Source organism: Pantherophis guttatus, chromosome 8 (assembly GCF_059756535.1).
Source record: "Pantherophis guttatus breed Tessera chromosome 8, ASM5975653v1, whole genome shotgun sequence".
NCBI classification, from domain to species: Eukaryota; Metazoa; Chordata; class Lepidosauria; order Squamata; family Colubridae; genus Pantherophis; species Pantherophis guttatus.
In genome coordinates this window covers 59362379-59384897 of record NC_142070.1, presented here as the reverse complement: position 1 = coordinate 59384897, position 22519 = coordinate 59362379, and the positions used below count along the sequence as shown (strand labels likewise).

Genomic DNA, 22519 nt, shown 5'->3' with positions numbered 1-22519 from the left:
AAGCCGAGTAGAGAAAGGCAAGTCGCCGCCTTGTCCTGCGGGGGACCTTGGCCAGGTGGGGGAGAGTTTTCTCCAGAGGATTGGGATTCTCCCAACTTGAAAAAGAGTTCCCGTGTCAGAACGACTTTACACTTGGCTTCTACATCCCTGTTCATTCATCTAAAATTTGCCACTTTAAAGAGAGACCATAAGAGCATTCAAACTGCCACTTGTTCTTCAAATCCAAAAAATCTGAAATATAAAATAAAAAATCATACTAATGCTATCTAATGATGGGTGGTGCATCTTTACAAAGAAAAGTGTTTTCCTCAGATTCCACTTCCAATTTAAATTAAGGAAATGACCTCTTGTGGGCCTCCGGGTTTGTGTATGTAAAATGAGTTGTGCCACATAAAAGATCTTACATCAGAAGTGGACTGTAGACAAGTTTTCTGACAAAACCAAATTATTTGGGGAGTTTCAAATTGAGGCAGTGGATACTTCCAGAAGAATTTTTTTTTTAGCGTATGGCATGTGTTAGCACACAAACAAGTTTAAAATTGACTCTTAATTTCCTTGGTAGTTTTTAATTTTAAATTTGTGGAAAGCTTCAATCAATGATAACAAGAAACTTAAAGTTCAAGTTGGTCACTTTTGGATGATGTGTCAATTTCCCCTTTCTTGACTACTACCAAGGAAATTAAAAGCCCAAGGAAAAGGTAAAGTCATACATTAAATATTAGTGGGTTAAGGAAAACAAATCTTAACCTCTCTGAAAATCAGAGCTTCCATAAAATCAAAAGAAATTGGTGAGGAAGGAGTGAAATGTAACTGGTTTCTATTATTAGTGTTAACTATCAGTAATTGTGCTTGTAATTAAAAGATAAAAATAAAAGAGGAATTCCCACTTTACTCATGCCTGGCACCCTTAATTCTTTTATCTATGGATTTTTAGTTACTATCATGAAAAAATCCAGCAACATTATATCTAATAAATTGTTCTTTATCTGTGAAAAAAATTGCAACAAAACTTTCATTATGACCTATAAAGCATATTAATAAAGGAAAGATAAAGAAAGGAGTTATTGAAATGATCCGGGGTGCCCCAATTTCCCTTCAAATATGTCTCAAAGGAGTTTTTCCCTAGAATAAATACATATTGGATAGTGTAGAGATAGCCGATAAGAATACTGTGGAGGTCTCGTTGCTGTCATCTCATTCAGATAAAGTGCTCTTGTACAGCTACCCCAATGTTATTCTCACTCCAGTGTGCATTGTTGTCAAGCACATGAAATATGGTCATATATGTGCATGTTGGTCAGAAAATGGGTAGTTAAATGAGGAATGAGTATACTATAATGGTCTCTGTTAACTAATAGTACCGTAATTCATATTCACATTCTGAGCTAATGTAACAGAATTCTCAACATTCAGAGTTGGAATGGACCTTGGGAGATCTTCTAGTCCACCTCCCTGCTCAAGCATGAAACCCTATAATATTTCTTCAACATTCTGAATGTTGAAGAAAATTATCAATGCTCCAGGTTTTATGAAGTTTCTGTTGCCCTTGTCATCAAATCAAAGTAACTTTTATTATGGTCAAAGACCATAAGAGGGATGGGATACAAGGAATTTAAAAGCATAAAATACAAAACTAAAATTATATTAAAAGCTTTAAAAAAATTAAAAACCTTTTTTTAAAAATCTAAGAAAAGTTAAAAGCAGGGACAAAAACAATAAATCAATATAAAAACATGGCAAACTAAATTTGTCTGATATAAATAATACCGTAAGTTTAATATAATCTATATAAATAAAAATGTAAATATCCGTTTGTACATAACCGCACATATCCGAAAGTTCTTCACCGATTGCTTTCAAATTTTGACACAACGTTGCATTCGACTATGGGCGTGTTTTTATATACCTATATTATATACATGTCACATCTGTGACAGGTAAAAACATGGAAAACATTGAAAGACATTGAAAAACAGCGCCATCTGCTGGACATAAAACCAACATGGCAGTCTCCCAGCCCTGATTACGCTCAACAGATTTCTGCTCCTTATATTTAGACTCTCCATATTGCTTCCAAGAAACTGCGCATTTGGAAGGCAGAGACGCCCGAGGGCCATATCCTGCCACCAGGCTCGGCAGGTAGGCAGCCGGCTCCCCGCCCGAGCCTGGGTCTGGCCTCCCCCTCCCCCGGCCACCCCGCGAACTAGCCTTGCCCGCCACTGCTGCCCATCCCCCTCGCCAGCCGCTCTCGGGGCTCCCTCCAAAGAACACCTGGCAACGAGGCTACCTGGGTCCGCCGAGCGGGAACCCTCTGTCCCTCGCCTGGCCCGAATCACGCCTGGCCCAGCACTACCACGGGCCCCAAGGTCAGAAAGACCAGCCGCTAACTGGCACTATGCGAATCCGGTCAGTGAGTGGGAGATGGAGGCAACTGGAACCTTGGGGTCGCCTTTGACCAGCACCGCCTTTGATTCCCAGGTGGGCGCTCTGGCACTTCACGGAGCCTACACGAAAATTTCGGCCTCTGGCAGAAAAGGGGTCTGGGGAGGCTTTGGGGGGCAGAAACAGGCAGGAGGGAGGATAGCCAGCCCTCCTTCGTTTCGCCTGGAAGAGCAGGGGATTTAATCATTCCCCTGCCCTTGGCAGGCGGGAGAGGAGAACTGCGCAGCAGGGGTCCAGTGGGGTGTGCGTGGCTCCTGGCTTTGCCGCTTTCTTCCTTCGGGCGGGAAGCCCAAAACCAGCCTCAAACTCCCGCCACACCCCCTTCCTCCCTTCCCTTCCCTGCTATGCGTCTCCCTGTCGAGCCCTCAGAGAACATCTGTGTAGGGAGGACGGAGGGGGACCCCGAGTTTCTGCTGTGGTGCGCAGAGCTGCGAAGGCCTGGCCTGAAAAGGTAAGGGCGATGGCGGGTTATGCAGAAGAGGCCGGGCCAGAGATAAACAGAGAGTGAGGGAGAGAGAGACATAGAGAAATACAGAGAGACGGGGGGGGAGAGAGACACATACAGAGATACAGAGAGAGAGGGTGGGAGAGAGAGAGTCTCGGCTAGTCGTTCGTTCAGAACTGCGATAGGAAATAATCACCAGTAACACAGAGAGAATCAGGGTTTACTTTGGCAATGATAAGCTTGCAGTCAAAAGTAAAGTACAAGTCGGTGTTTTGGTTCAAAGTCAGCGCTGGGTGTAATCACACCACAGCGCTATTTAACAAAAACTCAGCCCCTTAAACATACATCCGGTGATTATCAATCAAGCACCCCCCACTCCCTTAACAGTAACAGCTGCGAGCATCAGAGCAGCGAGGACAGCAGAATCGGAGAGGCCCGGCAACGTCATCAATCATCGCCCTGAATGCTGCTATCCAAGAACTGTTTGTGTGTTCGCTGAGGCTGCTTGTCTCCACTCCTTCGTCTCCCACACCCCCCCATCGATGGCGAGCTCTGGCAGGACTCGACAGGCGGCCCCCCTACCAGGAGCTCACCTATAAATGGAATGCATACAGATGTTAGTCACTGTTACGATCCTGCATTAGGTTTGTCTGGGTATTTCCGATGGAACCGTTGTATCAATCGGGCAGCGTGAACATCGGGTGCTGCCACCCACGAGGCCTGTGTTACAGGGCATCCTTTCCACCGCACAAGATATTGTAACATCCCCCTACGAACCCTGGAGTCCAATATTCGGTCTATCTCATATTGGTTGGTATGCACGGGACCCGGTGGAGTAGTTGAGGTACCTGGCCTTTCTATCGTCACCGGTTTCACTAAACTGCTATGGAATACGGGATGTATCCTACTGAACAGAGGGGGAAGTTTAAGAGCTACGGTTACAGGATTGATGACTTGTGTTATGGGAAATGGTCCTATATATTTAGGTCCTAATTTTTTACTGGGCAGTCGGAGTTTAAGGTATTTCGTAGATAAGTATACTTTGTCTCCTATCCGGAATGGTTTGGGATCAGCTCTTTTCTTGTCTGCATATTTTTTGTACTCGTCTGCTGCCTTTTGTAATGCTGTTTTTACACTTGGCCATACATTACTAATTTTATCGGCCCAACTGTGTGGCGTGTCACCGTCTGTCATAGGGGGATCTAACTCTGGAATGGCTGAAAACTCTCGACCATATATTACTTGGAAAGGGGAGAACCCAGTACTGCGGTGGGGTATGTTGTTATATGCCACTTCGGCGAAAGGCAGGAGTCCTGACCAATTCGTCTGCTGGTATGAAACGTAGCATCTGATATATCTTTCGACCATGGCATTGGCCCATTCAGCCGCCCCGTTAGTGCTCGGGTGGAATGCTGAACTTAACCCTTGAGAGGACCCAATTAAACGGACAAATCGTCTCCAAAACTTAGAGGTGAATTGAACACCGCGGTCGGATATAATCCTCTTAGGTGCTCCATGGAGACGATAGATATGTTGCAAAAAGAGTTCGGTTAATTGTCGCGCGGATGGTATGCTTTTACATGGCACAAAGTGGGCCTGTTTCGAAAACAGATCTACCACCGTCCAAATTACAGTGTGGCCATGGCTAGGGGGGGAGATCGACTATGAAATCCATAGCGATCTCTTCCCAAGGCCTGCTAGGATTCGCGACTGTCTGTAATAGTCCTAACGGTCGTCCAGACCAGGGTTTGGCGGTTGCACAGGTTGTGCAACCTTTTACGTATGTTTCTATGTCCTTACGCATTCGTGGCCACCAGAATTGCCTCCTCACAAGGTGTAGAGTTTTTAAATACCCAAAATGGCCTGCTGATTTGGCATCATGGCACCTGCATAACACTACGTTCCATAAACGTTCTGGAACATATATTCTATTCTCCCTCCACGCTATTCCATCATTATAGCTAACCATAGAGGGGTTTTGGATTACCCATTGATCCTGTTGTAAAGCTGTTTTAAACTCGGTACGTAAGTGACCATCTACTTCTGTAAGTCTTAATAGGGTTTGGGAAGGTGCAATTAGAGGTTCTATCACTTCCTCTCGCTTGCTATTATACTGTGGCATCCGGGACAGCGCATCAGCCAGGAAGTTTTTCCCAGCAGGAACATACCGCAACCGGAAAGAGAAACGCTGAAAATATTGTGCCCACCTTATCTGTTTGGGAGATAGTCGCCTGGGCGTTTGTAAGGCTTCTAAGTTTTTATGGTCCGTCCATACCTCAAAAGGATGAGACGCCCCCTCCAAGAGATGTCACCATGTCATCAACGCCCAACGGACCGCAAATGCCTCTTTTTCCCAGATCGCCCATGCCCGCTCTGTCGTGGTTAACTTTTTAGACGTATAGGCACAAGGTTGTAACCCTCCCTGCTGTGTTCTTTGTAGGAGTACTGCTCCTATAGCCACGTTGCTAGCATCTGCTTGGACTACGAATGCCTGCGTTGGGTCTGGATGCTTGAGTACTGGTTCTTGAGCAAAGAGTGTTTTTAACTGCTCGAAAGCCATTTGACACGCTGACGACCACGTCAACGCTTGTCCCGGCTTTGGTTTAGCCGTGGCCGGTTTGGTCCATAACAGATCCGTTAGTGGTAGGGCTATTTCAGCAAATCTGGGAATGAACTGCCGATAGAAGTTTGCAAAGCCTAGAAAGCTCTGTAATTGCTTTCTGGTTCTAGGGGCCTGCCATTCAAGCACTGCCTGGACTTTTCTGGGATCCATCTCTACCCCGCTCTCTGATATTCTATAGCCTAGATAATCTATCCTCTTTTTGTGAAACTCACATTTGGATAGTTTCACGTACAGTTTAGCAGCTAATAATTTGTCTAAGACCTGTCGGACCAGAGATATATGTTCCTCTTCAGTTTGCGTGTAAATTAAGATGTCATCCAAATATACAAGGACACCCCTGTACAGATGTTCATGCAGCACTTCATTGATGAACTGCATGAACACCGCAGGGGCGCCCTGTAGTCCGAACGGCATGACCTGGAACTGATAGCTTCCCAAGGGACAATTGAATGTTGTTTTCCACTCATCCCCTGGTTTGATTCGTATCCTATAATACGCTTCGCGTAGGTCGAGTTTCGTAAAGATACGACCGGTGGCTAGGGCAGCTAACAGGTCCTTCAGTAAGGGAAGTGGATAGAGGGGCTCCACACACACTGCATTGAGACCTCTGAAGTCAACGCATAAGCGTAAACCCCCGTCTTTCTTCCCACGAAACAGGACAGGGGCAGCCATCTTTGATCGACTAGGTGTGATAAAACCCCGGGCCAAGTTCTTGTCTATATATTTTCGTAATTCTTTTAGTTCGGGTTGTGTCATTGAATACATCCGGGGCTTGGGTAGCTTCGCCCCGGGTATTAACTCAATACTGCAATCCGTAGGCAGGTGAGGGGACAAGGTCTCACATTCCTCCTCACTAAAGACTCTGGCGAGATCCCTATACACATTAGGATACGTTGTGTCTGCTGGTGGGCTCTCTGCTTCTATTCCCCCTGCTGGCTCCTTTTCCTCCTCTATCAGTGGTTCCTCCCCCTCCACATCTCCACCACACTCCTGCTCTTCCAAGGCCGTCCCTTCTGCCATATCCCCCTTTGCTGCAAAGCCACAGGGACTCCTCACCTCTTGCGAAAAGGAACCAAGCGCTGACTTTCTCTCGGCTTGTCGTTCGTTCAGAACTGCGATAGGAAATAATCACCAGTAACACACAGAGAATCAGGGTTTACTTTGGCAATGATAAGCTTGCAGTCAAAAGTAAAGTACAAGTCGGTGTTTTGGTTCAAAGTCAGCGCTGGGTGTAATCACACCACAGCGCTATTTAACAAAAACTCAGCCCCTTAAACATACATCCGGTGATTATCAATCAAGCACCCCCCACTCCCTTAACAGTAACAGCTGCGAGCACCAGAGCAGCGAGGACAGCAGAATCGGAGAGGCCCGGCAACGTCATCAATCATCGCCCTGAATGCTGCTATCCAGGAACTGTTTGTGTGTTCGCTGCGGCTGCTTATCTCCACTCCTTCGTCTCCCACACCCCCCATCGATGGCGAGCTCCGGCAGGACTCGACAGAGAGAGAGATACAAAGAGGGGGGAGAGAGACACATAGAGAGATACAGGGGGGAGAGACAGATACGGTGGGGGAGAGAGAGACATAAGATACAGAGGGAGGGAGAGAGAGACATACAGAGAGGGGGAGAGAGACACAAAAAGATACAGACAGGGGAGAGAGAGAGACATAGAGAGATACAAAGAGAGAGAGGGAGATGGAGGATTTTGTGGTTCCCATTGTTTTTTAGCAAACGGTTCTCTGCCCTAATCACCAGCTGGGTAGGCATCGCTCGGGGGCTGTCATGTGACTGATGAAAGTGAGTGATGTCAAGTTGGTCACACCCACCAAATGTTTGTGGAGAGTTTGGAATTTTAGCCTCGCTCTATTAGCCCAGCGGAAGCACCAGACTGGGCCACAGCAATGCGTGGCCGGGTACAGCTAGTAAAATAATAAATAACAGTCTAGAGCAGTGATGGCGAATCTTTTAGGGACCAAGTGCCCAAACTGCAACCCAAAACCCACTTACTTATCACAAAGCCAGCCTCCTGGGGCTGCCGTTCCCACTGTAGCTCCCAGAGATCAGCATGGAGCCACTTCAACTGCTTCCCTGTGCCAGGAGAGCATGATGGCAGGTGCACGAGTGAGGCAACAATCCAGGAGGACCTCGCTTTCTGTGGTGTCACACGGCTCTCCCAGGGAGGTAGGAGACAGAGAGGTACAGTCCCCGGGGGACTGACCAGGAGCATCCAGCAGGCTTGGACTAGGCTGGCTGGCTTGTGAGGCGGCAGCCGGGATCACCATTTGGAGGATATCACCGGCCCTGGATGTTGCGGGATTCCCTCACCTGAGCAGCTCCAAAGTTAAACGCAGAAATGTCAGAGAGGCCAGCGGGCAAGGCTGGTTGGTGAGGGCTCCGAATCTAACAAATGGGCCAGGTAGGGGGCTTCCTGCCCTCCCTCTTTTGGGCCGTTTTAGAAAGAAAGGGCTGAGAACTTCAAGCCAGGCATGCCCCACGGCACCTGCCTTGCCCACCCTCGCTGGCAGCTCTGGGCTAGGCAGAGGTTTGGCATTCCCAGCTGGCTGCACCCCCTGATCCCCACCTTCCCTGCCCTTCCTCCGTGGCTGCTGGCAGAGAGCCAGGCTGAGCTACCGCCGCTTGTCCCACTCCCCCAGCCTGCATCTTGCCCCCACCCGGACTCTCTGCAGCTGCTGGGCTTTGCCTGCTGTGGCTGCCAGCAGATGGAGGTGGCCAGGGGCTGCAAGATTGTGCCATTCACATTGCCCCTCCTCCAGCCGGCCCTCATCTGCCTGCCTGGTAAAGTTGTGGGAGAGCCGGGCCCAAAAGACGGCCCAGCCTTGCCTTGTCACCCCACCAGGCAGCCCTTAGGCAAGCATGGTGGGGCTGGAGCTGGTCTCCTCCCCTGCCATTGGCCTTACCTTCTCAGGCCAGGTGAGGAGTGGCTGGGAGGGGAGAGGCGAGGGGCCCCCATCTGAAGGCCTCCGCCCACGAAGAGGCCACCCAGGTAGCTATGCAGCGCCAGCAGCAGCTTGTGGATCATGGCACTGCACAGAGACTGTGTTGTAAGCCCCTCTTCGCCCCCCTAAGGAGGCCCCTGGCCTCCTAAGGACAGGGCCAGCTCTGGGAATTAGATTGGCCCCCGGCAAAGCCTGTTGTCTGCCGAGCACCCCAGCCGAGGCCTTGCTCGCCGCCCGCTGAGACGCCTGGACTCCTGGTGACAGGTGGGGTCCTTCACACACTTAGCTTGGCTGCCTGTTTAGTAGCTCCAGCCCCTCCCTCCGAGTGCCTTGTCAGAGCTGCCTTGCTTGGAAGGGGGAAGGGGTCAGTTAGATGCCAAAATGGCCTCAGGAGAGGCTGGCCAAGGGGAGGAGTGCATGGGGGGAGGGGAGGGGCCAGCCAGTGATGGGATCAGCCAGTTCGCCAACTGCACACAAAGTTAACAACTGGTTCGATAACTGGGCCGAACCAGCTGAATCCCACTACTGAACAAGCCCCTGAAACTATGCAATCATCAAATTTCCATTTGCTGTTGATGTCAAGAAAAAAATGTGGGCCACCAATTATACTTCCATTGCTACCCCTTAGGGATCTTATTTTGATGATACTGTAGTAAAATAGAAAGATCAAAAGCTTTATGTTATATTACTGAAGAGATTTAGAGATCACAGTGACAGTTAATGCTACCATACAAGTGGTTATTTGATTCTGGCTTTCAAAAAAATGGCCTTTTGGAAAGCTATTGACAGTTGGTAGTGGCAGTCTTAACCATGTGGAACAACAGACTGGTTTTGTATCCCTGGCATTCACTCTCTAAGATTCCAAGAGTCTCCTTCAACAGTAGTTCCTCATAAAACACATACTCCCTGAATTGAGAAGACTCCGGATAGGGAACTTAATACTCTTCCAATTGAATTCAGTCTTTTAAAACATGTTTTGTGAATCCTACACTCAGTTATGGTATTCAGGATTTCTAATTTCTGGCTTGGACTGATCCAATCAATTATAATTGCAGTAGCTGTGAAGTGTTTTTTCAGGTATTAGTTTCCCAGCTCTTCTGGTTTCCAATCTTAGCTAACTTTGTTAACTTTTTACAGGATAGAGTTACATCACTACTACGCCACCCTACGCAATCTTTAAAAGTCCAAATTGCTATATTGCAAAATCTTTGAGCATAAATCATTATTATCAACTGAGGCAATTCTCTGTTTCCACATCAAATCTATTCAAATATTTCAAAATAAAGAAAAAGTACACTTGCCACTTTCATAGTTATTGCAGCACTGTCTTTATCTTCGGTTGTCTCCTGTTTAGTCTTCACTGCATTATTGTCCATGTTGTTATCTGTTGATGACATGGAAAATATTTTAATTGAATTTTCTTAAAATTAAGTAGCAATGTAAGTTTATTCTTTGAGTCTATTCATGTATAACCAGCATGACCCCACCTAATATGTTTAGGATCCAGGGATGACCAATTTTTCGAAGTTTATAGCTCTTGGCTTTCAACTCAGAGGAAGTAAAAATAATTTGCTATATTACAGATTGCAGATTAACAGAGTTGGAAGGGACCTTGTAGGTCATCTAATCCAACTCCCCACCCAAGCAGCAGACCCTACACCATTTCTGACAAATAGCAGTCCAATCTCTTCTTGAAAGCCTCCAATGATGAAGCTCCCACAACTTCTGAAGGCAAGCTGTTCTATTGGTTGATTGTTCTCACTGTCAGAAAATTTCTCCTTATTTCTAGGTTGAATTGATCAATTTCCATCCATTATTCCTTTCCTTCCATTATTCCTTGTCTGACCTTCAGGAAAATAGTTTGACCCCCTCCTCTCTGTGGAAGCCCCTCAAATATTGGAACACTGCTATCATGTTTCCCCTGGTCCTTCTCTTCATAGACTAGCCATGCCCAGTTCCTGTAACCGTTCTTCATATGTTTTAGTTTCCAGTCCCCTAATCATCTTGGTTACTCTTCTCTGCACTTTTTCTAGTGTCTCAACATCTTTTTTATAGTGTGGTGATCAAACCTGGATGCAGTATTCTAGATATGATCTTCCTAAGGCTTTACAGAATGGTATTAGTACCTTACTTGATCTTGATGGTATCCTTCTGCTAATGCAATTTAGGATTGCATTGGCTTTTTTGGCTGCTGCTGCCGCACACTGCTGCCTCATATTTAACTGGTTGTCCACTAAGACTCCACATGCCTCTCAGAGTTACTGCTATTAAGCTTGATTTCACCAAGTCTTTTGGGTTTTGTGTACTTTTGGGTTTTTTTGCCTAAGTATAAGACTTTATTTTTCTCTACATTGAATTTCATTTGTTAGATAGGGCCCAGTGTTCAAGTCTGTCAAGATCCATCTGGACCATGAGCCTATCATCTAGAGTGTTAGCTATTCCTGCCAGCTTAGTATCATCCACAAATTTGGTAAATTCCCCTTCTATTCCCTCATCCAAGTCATTTATGAAGATATTGAAGAGTACTAGGCCTAAGATGGAATCTTGTGGTACCCCACTGCTTACTTCCCTCCATGTAGACATAGACCCATTAAGGACTACTTGTTGAGTACAGTTTGTCAGCCAATTATGAATCCATCTGGTGATGATGCTATCTATCTAGCGTACCAAGAAGTAGGTTGTGGTGTACTTTATCGAATGCCTTGCTGAAGTCTAACTATATTACTTGCTGAGGTGGTGCAGTGGTTAGAGTGCAGTACTGCAGGCTACTTCTGCTGAACACCGGCTGCCAGCAGTTTGGCAGATTGAATCTCACCAGGCTCAAGGTTGACTCAGCCTTCCATCCTTCCAAGGTCAGTAAAATGAGGACCCAGATTGTTGGGGGCAATATGCTGACTCTGTAAACCACTTAAAGAGGGCTGTAAAGCGCTATGAAGTGGTATATAAGTCTAAGTGCTATTGCTATATTATTTCCTCAGTATTTCACTCGTCTACTAATTTAGCCACTATGTTGAAGAATGAAATAAGATTGGTTTGGCATGATCTGTTTTTAACAAACCCATGCTGACTGCTAGTTATTACTTTACTCATTTCTAGATGTTGGCAGGTCTGGTTTTTTATTATCTTTTCCAGTATCTTCTCGGGTATTGATGTTAGGCTGATTGGTCTGTAGTTTCCTGGGTCTGTTTTTTGAAGATGGGAACCACATCAGCTCTTTTCCAGTCCTCTGGTAGTTTCCTGGTGCTCCAGGATTTTTGAAAGATGTGGTACAGTGATTCTGATATTTACAAAGACCACTTTAAAAATAACCACAGTTTTGAAATTAGGATGATTCTATTCATTCTGGCTATCAGTAATTCTACAAGTGCTTTGGCAAAGAATTTTTATTAGTGTAAAGTAATATTACATGGACAAAATATACACCCTTTTGTCTTGTCAATTCAGAAAATCATTTCTAACAACAGTTACTGCAAAGCCTGTCTTTTGAAATATCAGAATTCTAAATCCCTATTTTGATAGTGAGGTTAACTAAACAGAGGCTTAGGAAAAGCCAGGTGAAGAAAGTTATGGCATTAACATCTGACTTCTGACTCTATTAAAGTATAGACAATATACAATATACAGATGCTGTCTTCATCACTCATAACTCTCTGTGTATTCTAAATTTGACAATTCTTGGTTGAAGCAAAGGAAATCTCCACACGAGTTGCATTGCTCTTGATACAGATAGGAGCCCCCATCCAAGTTATCTGTCTCCATCTCAGTGTGCATGGAGAGGCCTTTGGCCCATGGCCTCTGTAAAGATCAATAAACTACAAGTTTGGATTCTGCCCCTTTTGCCTTGGACTGAGTCAGGGATCCAACTGAATTATTCACTTCTCTGTTTGTTACTATTGATGTCATAATGCTTGTAACTATTATTATAAACGGCTATAAGTATTCTATTTATTAATGGACAAAGTGTTCAAGAATAATAATAACTAAACTGATATTATATTTACTGAAGTTAAAATAATAACTAAAAGGAATGCTGTAATTAATTCTTGTGAATTTTAGTAGAAGTGATTAAATTTGCCAGCAATTCTTTAGAGACATATCTCTAAAGTTTCAAGTTAATATGTTTGTGGAGGGTTGTATAAAAGTAGTATTTACATTTTGGATGGGCTCATAAAAATATGTATTCTAATGCCTTTGTGAGCATTTACTCATACAAAGAGAAAACAGCAAAACTTCAGAAAACCTGTGGGGGTGGGGATAGGGAGTTGTAGAAGATGAGCCTTTAGATTTTACAAAAGGAAAACATTCCTTTTCTCCAGAATATTTTTAAAAATACTCTCACAAAGTTCAAAGGGGCCTGGTGGCTCAGCAGACTAAAAGCATTGTGATTAACACCAGCTGTCTGCAATTACTGTAAGTTCGAATCTCACCAGGCTCAAGGTTGACTCAGCCTTCCATCCTTTCTAAGGTAGGTAAAATGAGGACCCAGTTTGTGGGGGCAATAAACTGACTTTGTATAAATATACAAAAGTATGAAGGCTATTGCTTAACGCATTGTAAGCCGCCCTGGGTCTCCAGAGAAGGGCGGCATATAAATCAAATAAAAAATAAATAAATAAAGGAAAAAAAGAAAATGTGTGCATACGTCATGAATCTATAACAGGTGCAGATATTTTGATGTTAAAAAAAATCACATTGGCTAGGAATAAAAGATGACTTCAGAAAACAATCTGAACACTCAAGGATTTTAAAAACATGGTAACTGCAAGGTTTTAGATGAGGTAGGGGATAGAGGACATGTATGCAATTTGCATGAAAATAAGCAGGTACTTGCAAAACTATCAGAAGTAATTTTGAAGGATCAATTTTATTTTATTTTTTGCCAAAATGTATATGCCATTTATGTTTCCAATTCAAGGTGGTTTACTTCATATTAATGAAATTAGAGCATTCATTCATAAAATAATGAATAATAAGTATAACTATTAAAAACTATTAATCAGCCCACTGCTGCCACTGAATGGCACTATAGTCACAATGCCAAGACAAGAATGACTGCAGAGTCAGCTGTGATAATGGCAAAAGAATAGATAATTCATCATTCTCTAAACCATCACCAACCCCATTCTACATCTCACAGACTTCACCAAATCTCTATGAATGTTCTTGAATATGAGAGAATTGATTAGCACAGAGGAGAGCACTGCAATAACTTTGTCACCATTATTCAAATCTATTTTAAGATTTGAATCACCACAGAATGAAGAGAAATTCTGACTGGTACTACCTATCCTATCCTAGCTACAGGGGAACATGTGCCTATTGTTAACATAATACCATCTTTTTGGATAGCTACACGGTCACACACACTATATTCTCTCACAATATAACATGTGCAATAATCGCACATGTTCCTGACCAACCTGACTGACAACTTTGTCATCCAAAAGATAGAGGAGGGAACCAGAAGGACAGCAATACTGGACATAATTCTTACTAACAGAGAAGAAAGGATGGGGTGGGAGTCGGGGTAAAGTTGCAGGAACTTTGGGGGAGGGTGATCATGTCATATTAGAAGTCAACATAATGCAGACACAAGCAGTACAACATAATCAAACCAAGTGTCTTAGACTTTAAAAAAGTTGATTTCAAAAATGTAGAGAGCTTGGAAAGGATTCCGTGGATAAAAATCTTAAAGGGGAAAACAACTCGAGAAGTTTGGGAAAGTCTGAAAAATATGATTATAAAAGTCCAGTACAGCACAATATCACCAAAAAAATAAAAATAAATCCATGAAGAAACAATTATGGTTGCACAAAGAACTGTCTGATAAGTTCTGAAAGACAAAAGAGATAAGCATAAGAAATGGAAAGAGGGACACATAACTAAGGCAGAATACCAGCATATAGCCGGAACTTGCAAAGATGATGTCAGGAAAGCTAAGGCTCAAAATGAACTAAGACTTGCATCAAAAGTCAAAAGTAATTTTAAAAAAGTTTTTTCAACATATAAAAAATTAGAAAAAAGTCAAAGAAACAATTGGTGCATTAATGGGAAAAGATGACAAGGAAATGACGGGCAGCAAGGATAAAGTAGAGTTGCTTAATTCTTTCTTTGCATCTATCTTTACACAAAAAAATAAAATAGCTCAACCTACCAAAAACAGGACATTAAAAGACAAACTAGGACTTTAAAATTAAAATAGGCAAGAAAATGGTATAAGAACATTTGTCAACTCTAGACCAGTTCAAATAACCAGGACAAGATGGATTATATCCCAGAGTTTTGAAACAGCTGGTAGATGTGATTTCGGAACCATTGAACCATATCTTCCAAAGATCTTGGAGAACTAGGGAACTACCAGAGGCCTAGAAAAGAGCTGATGTTCCCTTCTTCAAAAAAAAAAGGGGGGGAATAGACTTTCAACTCAGTGGATCTGATCAGACGTGTCTGAGTCATCTCACTCCTCATTACACTCGACTAGGATTTTCTCTGCTTCATTTACGATCTGCGCTGTGCGAGCTGGCCACTTCAGTCTGAGGCTGAAAACGCCGCCGCCGTGCCACCGCCGCTGCAGCTGCCGCTTCACAGCTGACCAGCGCCAAGCGCTCAAGCGGCCCTGTCATTCTCGGCCGATTTCGTCGCCGCCACCGCTGCTGCCTCCCGGCACCGCCACCTCACAGCTGATTACCGCTGCAGCACTCAGTGGATAGCTTCCGCTCTCGCCTCATTTCCACTCTCTAGCAGCTCGTCAACCACTCGATCCCAGGTACTCAAGGGAATCGCCCAGCACAGCCTAATGGCTTTCCGGCGGCCATTTCTGTTTGCGGTGGCCATTTTCTATATTGCGGTTGTCTGTCACATGACCTCTTTCAGCGGCGGCCATTTACAGCGCTGTTTCGACCTTGGCACTGCTCCTTCCTGCTCTCAGAAAGGAAGACTTAGGTGCTGGCATATTCCAGACTATTGGACACGCCGCCCTCTTGTTCCCACTGTGTTAGGCTGCAATGGCAGAACAATCAGCGGAGGTTGGACGTAAAGCCTCGTCCAAGTCTGTTTCGGGCAGGAAGGCCCATCAGCCATCCCAAGGGGAGCTGAAGGATCTCCAGCGGCGCCATAAAGCCCTGGAGCGTCAAATTTTATTGGCGGAAAAGGAGAGCACTGACCAAGGGGCTCATGCTATCATTGCCACATCTGACCCTCAGGACCAGGAGGCAGAGGACGACCTCGACCTCTGCAGGGCATTGTCTCCGGAGGAATCAGAGTGTCATCCTGAAGTCCGGTCATCGCCCAAAACCGACCAGGCTAAAGCTGACCCATTTGCCTGCCCTGTGGCTACCCGAGAGCCCCCTCCGCATCCACCACCACAATGCTCCAGCTCCGTGGACCTGGAACACCTACCCGAGACAGTCCAACAACTAATTGCCAGGGTTATCTCTCAAGGCATAGCCACTGGCATTCGGGAGCATCGCTCAGCATCTGTTGTGTCAGAAAGCATCCATTCCTGATGCTCCCATGTATCTCCTTCCGCCAGCCTCACCGGGTCACCCGAGAGGTCCCCTGAGTGGTCTCCATTGTAATCTAGAGGCAGCACTGACCTGTGTCTGGAGGACAAACCGCAGAGGGATACTGATCTGTCTGATGATGAAGGTGCCCCGCTGGACGTTCCAGCCTTTACCGGCCTGTTCCCACAGGGGCTTTTCAAGTCCCTGCTACATAAGGCCAAGGTCACCTCTGGCCTTTTGGATCCCGCTCCAGACCCTGCTCCACCTGGAACCTCCACTGCCAGCCAGGGCATCTTCTCAGAACCTGTGACAGAACAGCTATTTGTCCCAGCTCCCAAGCTGTTTCTCGACGTGGTTCGCAAGCAATGGTCCAACCCTGCCTTCCTGCCCACTCCCAGTGGCACCGATCGTTGCAACTATAACATGGACCCCGCACTCGCCAACATCTTACAGGTACCCTCAGTAGATGGTCCAGTGGCTGCCCTCTCTTCCCCTTCCTCATACCTCATAGGAGATACCTCAGAGGGCCTTAAGCCTGAGGACAGGAAGTTTGACCTGTCATTCAAGAAAACTCACCAGGCCTCTGCCTGGGCGATTCAGGCTTCTACCGCGGCCTCTTTCTTCTCCCGTTCCTCCCTTTTATGGCTGCAACAGCTGCAATCTCGCTTACCACCCCATGAGGTTAGGGTCCACCAGGACCTTAACAAAATAATTGCGGCCACACAATTCGCTTCTGACGCCACACTCAACGCGGCCAAATACACTTCCTGAGCGAGGGCCTCCTCTGTCACTTCACAACGCCTCTTGTGGCTACACCAGTGGCCAGCTGACATTAAGGCCAAGTGGCACCTCGCCGTGGCCCCGTACTCGGGGACCAAATTGTTCGGCGACTCCCTCGAACCCCTTCTGGTCGGGGACAAAGACAGAAAGAAAGTCCTTCCTTCCGCCACTAGACAGGTGGACCGCCGGGCCACCCCCTACTACCGGAGGCAGCTTCCCCGATTCTCTCCCCAAGAGGGCACCAGTCAGCACCCTTACTCGCAGGGCTCCTTTTGTCCCCAAGATAGGGGCTCCTTTCGAGACAGATCTTGGAATTATGGACCACAAAAACGTTCCACTCGCGGGACTGGCGGCCGCCAGCCCTGCCGTCAAAAATGACTCTCGCCACAATGCTCCCATCAGGGGCAGACTGAGCCTCTTCCTGGACAGGTGGGCTCTCATTACCACAGAGCAGTAGGTCCTTTAAACCATTCAATCCGGCCTCCCTCTGGAGTTCCTCTCCAGCCCTCCAGCCCACTTTGTACCATGCCCTGTTTCCAACTCTCTTCACAAACGCAACCTTATGGAACTGGCCATTCACCATCTCTTGGACATCAAGGCGGTAGAGGAGGTTCCTCCTGCCCTCTGGAAATAGGGATTCTACTCAATCCTCTTCATGGTACCAAGGCGCTCTGGGGGCTGGGGGGCGATTCTAGACCTAAAGTCTCTCAACTCCCACCTTGTGTACAGGAAATTCAAAATGAGCATGCTCAAATCCATCTTGGAGGGAATTCGGCCCGGGGACTTTCTAGCATCCATAGACCTCTCCGAGGCCTATCTACATATACCCATAGCGCCAGCCCATCGGCGTTACCTCAGATTCAGCTACGCGGGGCATCATCTTCAATACCATGCCCTCCCATTCGGGCTGGCATCGGCCCCGCGCAGCTTCACCAAGATTCTCACGGCATTAATTGCCCACCTGCGGTCTATTCCAGTACGGCTTTAAGCCTACCTGGACGATATTCTGGTCCAGGCCCCCTCCCTCGCTCGGGCCCAGGCCGATCTACAGCTAACCCTTCAAGTCCTACAGGACCATGGGTTCTTGATAAACCTGCCCAAGAGTCAGCTGGATCCCCAGATGTGTTTGACACATCTAGGGGCAACCATCGACACCTGACTAGGTCAAGTGTTCCTCTCTCCAGAGAGACGGAACGATATCAGGCTACTCACAATGGCAGAACAATCTGCTGATTGTTCTGCCATTGCAGCCTAACACAGTGGGAACAAGAGGGCGATGTGTCCAGTAGTCTGGAATATGCCAGCACCTAAGTCTTCCTTTCTGAGAGCAGGAAGGAGCAGCGCCGAGGTTGAAACAGCACTGTAAATGGCCGCCGCTGAAAGAGGTTGCTCAAAATGGCCACCTCACATGGTGACAGACAACCGCGATATAGAAAATGGCCACCGCAAACAGAAATGGCTGCCGGAAAGCTGGTAGGCTGTGCTGGGCGATTCCCTTGAGTACCTGGGATCGAGTGGTTGACAAATCACTAGAGAGTGGAAATGCGGCAAGAGCAGAGGCTATCCGCTGAGCGCTGCAGTGGTAATCAGCTGTGAGGCGGTGCCGGAGAGGCAGCAGTGGTGCGGCGGCGGCGGCGACGAAATCGGCCGAGAATGACAGGGCCGCTTGAGCACTTGGCGCTGGTCAGCTGTGAAGTGGCGATGGCCGCGGCGGCAGCGTTTTCAGCCTCAGACTGAAGTGGCAAGCTCGCACAGCGCAGATCATAAATGAAGCGGAGAAAATCCTAGCCGATTGTAATGAGGAGTGAGATGACTCAGACACGTCTGATCAGATCCACTGAGTTGAATAAACTGGAGACAAGGGAGGCACGAGGAGGCATGGTCAAAAGAACTCAACTCAGTATCTGGTCAGACCATCTGGATCATCCCACTCCTGACCCACTCCGCAGCCTACTGGGAGAAAGCTAATCAAGCAACAGATCTGCAAACACTAGAAGCAAACAAAGTTATAAGCCATCATGGGTTTATCAAAAGCAGATCATGCCAAACAATTCTTTGGCAAAGTAACTAAATTAGTGGACCAGTGAAATGCTGTATACTTTGTCAAATGCCTCAGTAAGGCATTTGACGAAGTAGGCCACAACCTACTTCTTGGTAATTTAGAAAATGTGGAATGAACAGCATCACCATCAGATGGATTCAAAACTGGCTGACAAAACTGACTGACAACATATAGTCCTTAATGGAACTACATCTACATGGAAAGCAGTGGGGTACCCCAAGGTTCTGTCTTAGGCCCAGTACTCTTCAATATCTTCATAAATTATTTAGATGTGGGAATAGAAAGGGAGCTCATCAAGTTTGAAGACAACACCAAGTTGTCAGGAATAGCCAACACCATAGAAGATAGGCTCAAGATCTAGATGGATTTCAACAGACTTGAACACTGGGGCCTACCTAACAAAATGAAATTCAATGTAGAGAAAAGTAAGGTTTTCACTTATGCAAGAAAAACCAAATACAATTAGGTGAAACTTGGCTCAATAGGAGGAACTGTGACAGGGATCTTGGAGGGGACAATCAGTTAAATATGAGCCAGGACTGTGTAGCAGCAGCCAAAAAAGCCAATGCAAACCCAGTCTGCATTAATAGAGGGATAAAATCGACATCATGTGAGGTACAGGTAATCCTCAACTTACAACCACAATTGAGCCTAAAACTTATGTTGCTAAGTGAGAAATTTGTTAAGTGAGTTTTGCCCCATTTTACGACTTTGCTTGCCACATTTGTTAAGTGAATCCCTGCAGTTGTTGAATTAGTAACACGGTTGTTAAGTGAATCTGGAATGCTGATTAAAGGAATCTAAATTAAAGCCTCATTGACTTTATTAATGTTGATTTATGCTTTATTAAAAATGTTTTTAAAAAACCAAGAATTGCTAAAGACTTATAAGTTAAACTTCTCAAGCAGGAATTCAGAAATTAGAAGATTTTCTTAAAAAATTAGCAGTATTGCTCAATGCTTCAACAGTTTCCCCTCACTTAAAGAAATTGCATTCAAAAGAGACTTTGTCTTTGTCCGTTGTGGGATAGAATGAAGCAGCACCCCTCAAGAAAAAGGGAGAGGAAAGTACCGTAGTTTATAAGTCATCCCTATAAGTCATGGACTTCTTTCTTTCTTTCTTTCTTTCTTTCTTTCTTTCTTTCTTTCTTTCTTTCTTTCTTTCTTTCTCTCTCTCTCTCTCTCTCTCTCTCTCTCTCTCTCTCTTTCATATCCCACCTTTATTATTTTTATAAATATTTCAAGGTGGCTAACATCCAACAGACCTTCCCCTATTTCCCTAGAACAATCCTGTGAGGTGAGCTGGGTTGAGAGAAAGTGGCCCAAGATAATTCAGCTGGCTTTCATGGCTAATGCGGGACTTGAAGTCATGGTTTCCCACTTTCAGACCTTTACCACTAAATCAAACTGGTTCTCATTTCACCTCAGCTGTTTTTTATTATCACAATTCAATATCCACTGTGATATTCCTCATTTCATCTCTATGTGGAAATGAATTGGACTTGTTTATCTTGGCTGTGTTATGTATATAGTTTTGGCGGGAAAGTTTGAATGCAATTGCTCTCAGCTGATTGGCTGATTGCCAGGACTATAGAGTATATAAAGGGAACTGTTTCCCTGGGTCAGCTGCTGGATTCACGCCATGAAGTAAAGAGCTGTTGTTACTAACGACCTGGCTTCTGTGTCCTCATTCAACCTACTTAACATTGGCGATGAACGTGGGATTCTGAGGCACAGAGCTAAGGAAAGAGCTGAAGCCATGGAGAAACAGAACTGAAACAGAGAATCCAGCCAGGCAGACGAGCGGAACACCCAGAGAGACAAACATGATGTCTGCTTACGTGCTGCCAACACCTTTCGACCCAGCCGGAGAGAAATGGGGGTCATACATGACTCGATTTGAATGTTTCCTGGAGGCAAGCGACCTACAGGGGCTTTCGGACAACAGGAAAAGAGATCTCTTCCTAAGCCATTGCAGACCCAAAGTGTTCGACATGGCCGAGTCACTATCTGAACCGACCCCGGTTCAGACCGTATCATGGCAAGCTCTACAGGCTGCGCTGAAGGCACACTATGCTCCAGCGCCTTCCAAGTTCTTACAGAGGTACGAGTTTCACCAGCGACTGCAGCGAGAGGGAGAGCCGATCAGCACGTACATGGCCGCCCTGCGTAAGGCAGTGACGCACTGCGAGTACAGAGACCTAGATGATGCACTCCTAGAGCAACTAATCTGTGGTGTGAGAGATATTCGCCTACAGAGAAGGCTGCTAGCTCAAGCCAATCTAACTCTCCACATCGCGCTAGACGAGGCGAGGGCTCATGAATCCTCCATGGAGGCTGCAGAAACCCTACAGAGACCAGCTCAAGCAAGGACAATGCAGCGGTCGACCCCGGTACACCGTGAGACGATCCAAACAGAAAGCGAGGAGGAGTCCGACAAAGATGTCTTCCAGACTGAGAAATACCGGCAGGACCAGAGAGACCACCGAGAAACCTGTGCAAGCTGCGGAGGGTCCCACCATCGCCAGACCTGCAAATTCATAGATGCCATTTGCAGGCACTGCGATAAGAAGGGTCACCTGGCAAGGGTCTGCAGAGCTACTCAACCAGCCAGCCACAAGTCACGAGGCTCCTCTAGCCAACCAGAGTCGGCACCGAAGAAAAGAACCAACAAACACATTGGCTAGAGGAAGGGTGCGAAGACTGCGAGACCTACGCCATTCGCATTGGCCATCCGCATTGGCCATGCAAGCACAACCCCGGCGAAAAGGGTGTACACCATGGTCGAGATAGAAGGGAGCGAGTGCAGAATGGAGCTCGATACCGGCTCGCCGCTAACCATCATGACCTGGGCCAACCTACAGAAGGCTGTTTCCGGCATCAAGAAACACCACCTAAGACACCAGAGGCTTGGACTACGTGACTACCAGGGCAACCGCATTCCAGTGGAAGGAGGCAGCATGTTCCAGGTCGAGTACGGGGAATACTGGAAGAAGCTGCCCCTCACTGTGGTCAGCCAGAATCTTCCAAGTCTGGTTCAACACCCTGGGAATGGGATTCACCAGAGTCCGCAACGTGAGCAACCGCCACGAAAGCAGCACCCTGAAGGACAACCTGATGCGGGAGTTCCAAGACATGTTCGACGAACGGCTCGGCAAGTATGTGGGGACCCCTATTTCATTTAATCTCGACCCCAATGTCGCCCTAATTCGGCTTAAACCCAGGAGGGTACCTTTCGCCCTAAAGCCAAAGATAGACATTGAGCTAGACAAACTAATCAAGCAAGGGGTGCTAGTTCTCGTTGACCATGCCAAACGGGAGACCCCAATTGTGACCCCAGTAAAGCCTGATGGGTCTGTGCGCATCTGCGCAGATTATAAATGCACAATTAATAAGGCTCTCCAACAGAGCGCTTATCCGGTACCTATTGTGCACCATTTGCTCCATTCCCTGGGCCCTGGCAAGATTTTCGCTAAACTCAATCTTGCGCAGGCGTACCAGCAGTTGCCGGTAGATGGCGCTACCACAGAGGCACAGACTATCGTAACACACAGAGGTGCCTTTAAGTGTACTAGACTCCAATTCGGAGTCACCATAGCCCCAGGTCTGTTTCAGAGCACAATGGAGCAGCTGCTACAGGGTCTGCCAGGGGTAGTTCCCTATTTCGATGATGTCCTCATCACAGCAGAAGATGAGCAGCAATTAG

The 22519-nt window shown here is 46.4% G+C and overlaps 1 protein-coding gene and 1 long non-coding RNA gene across 2 annotated transcripts; one reads left to right on the top strand and one right to left on the bottom strand.

The window, feature by feature from the left end:
• Nucleotides 1-3091: 3091 nt before the first annotated feature.
• Nucleotides 3092-7813, bottom strand: LOC148112668 (uncharacterized). Its single transcript, XR_015729158.1, has 2 exons — nt 6567-7813; nt 3092-3480 (listed from the first exon to the last, which is right to left on the bottom strand). It is a non-coding gene; the product is annotated as an uncharacterized LOC148112668 (long non-coding RNA).
• A 12829-nt stretch (nt 7814-20642) lies between these two features.
• On the top strand, nt 20643-21500 carry LOC148112667 (uncharacterized). The gene has a single exon (XM_087874953.1). The coding sequence runs from the start codon at nt 20643-20645 to the stop codon at nt 21498-21500; it is 858 nt and encodes a 285-aa protein (XP_087731079.1).
• The last annotated feature ends 1019 nt before the right edge of the window (nt 21501-22519 follow it).